Raw genomic sequence first — 6010 nt, forward strand, 5'->3', positions numbered from 1 at the left:
TTGCCTTTTTTTTTTTTTTTTTAATGTGTGGGGAGTTAAGAAAGCAGTGTTTGTTGAGATGAGGACGAACATGAGGAAGTCGAGAGTTTCCATCTCTTTTTAAAGATGTTGTGATCAGATTGTGTGTTCAGTTTTTAGGTTTCTTATCGGTGTCGTCACACTTGATCTTATCACCACAGCAAAGTTGAGTTTTCGAAGAAGGGTTTCAGAGGAACTTCAGTGCGGAGAAAATGGCATTGTGGGTAGGCTTGTGGTTTTTCGCAGCTTTGAAAAAAAAAAACGGACAGAGAGCCCCGGACTTCCTGTTCTCTGCTTGATCACAGAGCTCAGTGCTGAGGCTCTTTTTGAAGAGATCTCTCTGACGAAAGGAACAACAAACAAGAAAAAAGACCTCCAGCATCCCCTCGTCTCATCTCTGCTCGGTAAGATGGTGCGAGCGCTGCTCACCGCTGCCTTTCTGGTGATCAATCTCACCTGCGCCGGTGAGGAGCATCAAATGTTTTCTTTGTGCTCTGTTGTGTTGGATGACGTCTTTGATATCTCTCGCACCTTTTTCGGTTGATGATATGTTGTAGTTTGAAATGTTCTGCTGGAGGTGATGATGGTCATGGTGAATGATGGAGACTTTTTGATTTCTGTGTTCAGAGGCCATTGACGACATGAACGTATGTTACATTCTGGATGGGATTCTAATCTTTTACGGGATCGTTTTAACAGTTTTATACTACAGACTGAGGGTAAGACCAACAGGAAGGACACGCACTCCAACATGTTGTATGAACTTTACCTAAAGACTATAACACACAAAAAAGAAATAGGTTTTAATATTTTTAAGACTTTTGCTGGAAATGTCATGAATGAGTCAGGGCAATTTTCCTTAAATGTAAAATAAACATTCATCATTCTGTTGAAGGTGATACCAAATGTCCTCTACGCTTTTTAACATTTCTTAGTCAGACTTTGAAATGACATTTTTCAGTCTTTGTGTGTGTCCTGTTGAACATTTACGCATTCTTCCCAGCTTAAGATAGATCACTGATCACCTTCCTTCAGTAACGTCTGCATGACACATGTTTGAATCCCTTAATCACGGACGTTTTTTCCTGATTTATTTTTACACAGATGAGTCCGTGCCAAAGAGCGGCTGTCAAAAAACCTGAGGTAAAAATTTAAAGTTGTTTTTTTTTCTTGTTATCGTAAAGTAAATCCAAGCAGGACTTACAGGATTCAATTAAAATGTGTTTGTTAAAATGTTTTTTGATTGCTTTGGCTTCATTTTTGTGGTGCGTTACACTTAAAAGCAGCCCTTCTCTTAAACCAAACACCCTTCTGTTTCCTGTAATTTTGAGCTGACCACCAACCTACATTATTTATCTGCACTAAGAGTTTCCACAGAGTTTTTTCACACGCAACCAACGTGTCAGGTCCCACATCCTGTCCTTAATGTAACATGCATGCAAAGTGACGTCCAATTCAACGTTAAAGCTTCAAAGGGAGTAAATATTCAAGATTCATGATTTAATTTTTAAAAGTTATTTCCCTTAAGCAAACATAGAAAAGACTAAATGCAGCTTTGAGCAGTGTAACAGAAAAAACAAATGTATTCATCAACTTCCTGTAAAAGAAAAAACCTCTTAAATCCCTTCTACAAACACTCTCAACAGCTCGCTGAATAACTAGAGTTATAGGATATTGCACACTTGTATTGAGGAGAAAGTCGTTAGTTAGTTCTCTCATCCTGGTCTTCACTCCCTCCTGCCCTCTACTCTCTGCCAATGAAAGGCACCTGATCCAACCTTCACAACAGGGTCCTCTGTCGCCCCCTGGTGGTGGAACAAACTACAAAACTCAATTCGATCTGCAGAGTCCCTTTGCGCCTTTAAGAAAAAGCTAAAGACCCCCCAGCTCTTTCACGATCACCTACGCATTTAACGATACTGACGATGATGGTTTTTGTTTCGTAATGACAATTGTGATATTCAGGATTGTTTTGATGCTGATTAGAACGGCTGTCACAGCTGAACAGCTTAGAGGTGTTCGTTTCCACTTCCTCATGTTGTTTCCTCCTCTCTAGATCCTTGTTTATTTTGTAGCTACTCTCTAATGTTGGATAAAAGTGTCTGCTATGTGAATGTTTTTAATTTACTAATACCTGCATTTCATTTTCCATCCCACAGAAGAAGCCCGTAGAGGGAGGCATCTATGCGGTGAGACTCTTTATGATGCTTAAAAAGACATTTCAAAAGGCACATGATGGGAAGGTAACAGCTTAACAAATTTATTTATTCACCTCCCTGATGAGGAATCACACCTCAGAGCAGAAGTTCTGCAAATACATGCTGCAAATATCTTTTTAAATTTTTCCGTTCATGAGGTGTTTATTTACTCTCTCTGTGTCCGTGTCCTGCAGGGTCTGTCCTGTCAGAGCTCTGATGTCTACGAGACCATCAGAATGGATAAAAAGCCCATCGTGTGATTAAAGAAGATTCAATCTCTTTCAGTTTTATACTTTAAAATACTTTTGCTAACCTTTGGTGTTTGTTTGCATATAGTTTATATACACAACTCTTGCTCTCTGTTCTTTGTACAAAAAAAAAGAATCTGCATGTTGGAAATGCTTAAGCATATTTTATTTAACATGTAACAGACACTGCCTGTGTCCACGTCTACGTGACCCACGTGGCTTTGTGTTTCACAAGTCGTTGTTACGCAACTTACTCAGAAAACAGAAGTCTAAAATTATCGTTTGTATCGGTTCATTTGTTCCCTTTTTGATGTGTTTGCTTGTGACTTAATCCATGTTTTTGATCAAAAGTTTTTAGGGTTTGAAATGTTCAAAAAAAAAAAAAAGAAAAAAAAAAGGTTAAAATGATTCCTTTGTTTTGAAGTTAACTCAATCCATCACAATACGAAGCAAACAAAAATCTGCATTTGGACCTGCAGGGGTTTGATCATTCTTTTGTGTTTCATGATTATTTTTCAGATGAACTAGAGGATCAAATGACAAAATATACTTACAAACCTGTTGGGATAAGTCCAAATCGATGTGTTTATGTGGGTCTTAATGTGCCCATCAATCAATCAATCAATCTTTAATTCTATAAAGCCAATTTATGACAAATGTCAAGACACTTTACAAAAAGAGCAGATAAAAGACCTTACTCTTTGTTATAATATCTACAAAGACCCAACTTTAATCCATCATGAGCACTGAGCAACATTTAACAAAGTTACAGTGGAGAGGAGAAACTTCTTTAAGAGGCAGAAACCTCGAGCAGAACCAAACTCATGATGAACAGACATCTGCAGGAACTGTGCTGGGCTTGAAAGATGAGATGGAGGAAGAAGGAGGAAGAAGGATAGAGATAAACAGAGCAGCAACAACAACAATGACTAAGATAGATTCAGAGCTACAATGTCATTAATAATGGTAAAAGAATGTGTAGTATTAGCAGTAACATTATAGAGGTTATTAACCATGATAATTGGTCAATAAAAAGTTGACTTTGTGTAATAAATATTATAAATATTCATGTTTGATTGTATTTGCTTGACATTGTTTCCTTGTTTTTCCATCTCGAGTGTTTGACGCACGCTGAATTTGTTGTATAAGTTTCATGTTGATTTCTGAATTTAATCACTGAGCCATGTTTTAAGAAAGGATCTCTAAAAAACATTTGAATCCTATTTTCATGTAATGTGTTTTGTTAGCAGCAAAAGAAAAGAGAAAAAAGAAGCATCACTTGTTCATTTTGTTTTAAATATGACCTTAATCAAATGTTACAATAATTCAGAATGAAATGAGTTGATAATTTGAGTTTTGGCATCCTGACAATAAATGAAATTAAAAGTGAATGTGTCAGAAATGTTTGTTTATACCAGGTGAGAGCAACAGAGGGCATCACACAGTCTCACCTCTGCCAGTTTTATTCTACATGTGTGACAGACAGCTGATCCTCACCCAGAGTCTCACCTTTGTATTTACACAGAAACATCTCTGGAAATGTCTTCAAAACACATTTATAACCGGCGTGCTCTCAGACTGTGATCTGTTTCCCCCCCCGAGGCTGATCAGTGACACGAGAAAAACTCACACACCCAGCTGTGTGTCGCAACAGAACTTCCTAAAGTTGAGTAACAAAACGAGATCAGAAACACTGAAATGATGGTGAAATACATTTATGATTCACCTCATTAGCCTGAACTGTTTCTGTTTAGGCCAAAGCTCATTATGTCATTATGTCATTATCACATATTCCCATTTAACATGCTGTGTTTCTTTCTAGAAACAAGGTACTAATAAACTTAAATCAAACCTTTTTTTATGCATGTGTGTTTTCTTTGTTACTGATCTTGTATGTGAGCAACAAGTTTCAGTGTTTAAATCAGGAAAAGGACACCGCCATGACGCTGAAAACCTAAGAATAAACTGTTTCAAACCCTGTTTAAGAAGGAACTTCTTTTGGACTCAGAATTTAAAAAAAAAAAAAAAATTGAATATGCTGCATATGTTGAACATGTTCGTCACAAATAGACATGTGAAATATATCTTTACAATCATACTGTACATGACTATGAATTAAAATGTGTGCAGCGCGTGTTTGAGCCCTCCTGGAAAATAAAATCTTCCTAACCTAAAAGTGTTGTTTGTAAAACTGGCAAAAAGAACATAAGCCCAAAACATCTGCAGAACTTTTTTATAGATATGATAGAGTTACACATCTCTAGATAGAACTACTCTATAACTAGAAAATACTTAACATCTGAACTGTTTCATGTCTTATAAGTAAGACTTAAAACTGTATGCTCAAGCTAATATGCTGGCACGTAAATTTTCAATGTGCTCAGACAAAGTTAAAACTGAGCTGTACTCCCCTTTATACTGCCCACTTGTGGTGCAATTATAGTGAAGCTAAAATGAAAAAGCTGCAGGTGGCATATAATGATGCATTCAGAATATTTCTACCAAGATGGACGAGTGCAAGTCAGATGTTTGTTTTTAATAATGTGACCACATTTCATGCTCTGCTGAGAAATGTTATGTTCAAATTTATGTGTCGATTGAATAACTCAGAAAATGTCATCATAATGTCACTGACCCAGCCCAGACTTAGCGACACAAGGTATTTCTGGAAACACTGGTGTAAATGTCTCTTTGTATTGTAATCACATGTAGTGATGATGTAGTGTTAATGTCCTGTATTTATATATCTGTGCTTTTTTATAACCATATGGACCTGTGGGTCTGAAATAAAGTATAAAGTTATATACACTTCAACGTTGACCTCTTGTAAACGTCTCATTAACACAACATGAATGGGGTGCACAAGTTGAATGAAGGTTCAAAGCAGCATGACTGAATTAGGAGCTAAATAGAAAATAATGTTCAGGGGCGCAGCATAGCCTAGCGGTTGTGTAGCTCACCTCCTGTGCAGAGGCTTTGGTCCCGTGGGTGCGAATCCGACCTCAGCCCGTTGCTGCACTCTCTCCTCTCAACATTTCCTCTCTCTCTCTTCAGATGTCCTATCAAATAAAAAGGAAAATAATGTTCAACACTATAAACTGAAATAACCTTTTAACATGTATCCACTGGTAGAACTTTTAAAAGCCAAGACTTTGTGTTAATAAGAAGAGGAAACTGAAAACATTTACGCAATGAGAAAAAGGGACTAACTCTAACTCATCCTTCTCACCTTTCTTTTTTGTGTTTCTCTTTCTTTTTGTTTTAATAAGTTGGCTTATAATCATTGTTTACATTTGTTTTAACACATTTGCTGATTACATGAGCTCATTAGGCAGCTGGATGTCTTTACCTGGGTTCGTTTTTCATTTTCAACTTTCTTCCTCATTTTTCGCAACTGCCTTCATTGTTTTTGTTATATTTAAGGTATCTGTATTTTTCTCTATCATCCCTTTTCCCATCTATTACTTGGTTGGGCTCTCTTTATGCTCCTTGAAAGCCAAAAAAAAGCGACTTTCTCCAATCCACATGAACGCAGCATGGAGTGGG

General features: G+C 37.1%; 1 protein-coding gene across 2 annotated transcripts; it reads left to right on the top strand.

Annotated features, from left to right (window-relative positions):
* The first annotated feature begins 116 nt into the window (after window positions 1-116).
* fcer1gl (Fc receptor, IgE, high affinity I, gamma polypeptide like) lies at window positions 117-3855 on the top strand. Of its 2 annotated transcripts, none has more exons than XM_061045389.1 (5): window positions 117-482; window positions 646-737; window positions 1123-1161; window positions 2178-2261; window positions 2411-3855. In XM_061045389.1, the coding sequence occupies exons 1-5, from the start codon at window positions 428-430 to the stop codon at window positions 2474-2476; spliced, it is 336 nt and encodes a 111-aa protein (XP_060901372.1). In that variant the 5' UTR covers window positions 117-427; the 3' UTR covers window positions 2477-3855. The 2 variants fall into 2 exon arrangements, with proteins under 2 accessions (XP_060901372.1, XP_060901373.1); XM_061045390.1 differs by having other exon boundaries at window positions 2178-2207.
* The last annotated feature ends 2155 nt before the right edge of the window (window positions 3856-6010 follow it).

This window comes from Labrus mixtus, chromosome 8 (genome assembly GCF_963584025.1).
Source record: "Labrus mixtus chromosome 8, fLabMix1.1, whole genome shotgun sequence".
NCBI classification, from domain to species: domain Eukaryota; kingdom Metazoa; phylum Chordata; class Actinopteri; order Labriformes; family Labridae; genus Labrus; species Labrus mixtus.

Bases quoted from the DNA above. Each gene is read 5' to 3' on its own strand.
- fcer1gl (XM_061045389.1), top strand. From the start codon at position 428: ATGGTGCGAGCGCTGCTCACCGCTGCCTTTCTGGTGATCAATCTCACC. The intron at 483-645 runs GTGAGGAGCATC...TTCTGTGTTCAG, and splicing joins GATCAATCTCACCTGCGCCG to AGGCCATTGACGACATGAAC. The intron at 738-1,122 runs GTAAGACCAACA...ATTTTTACACAG, and splicing joins TTTTATACTACAGACTGAGG to ATGAGTCCGTGCCAAAGAGC.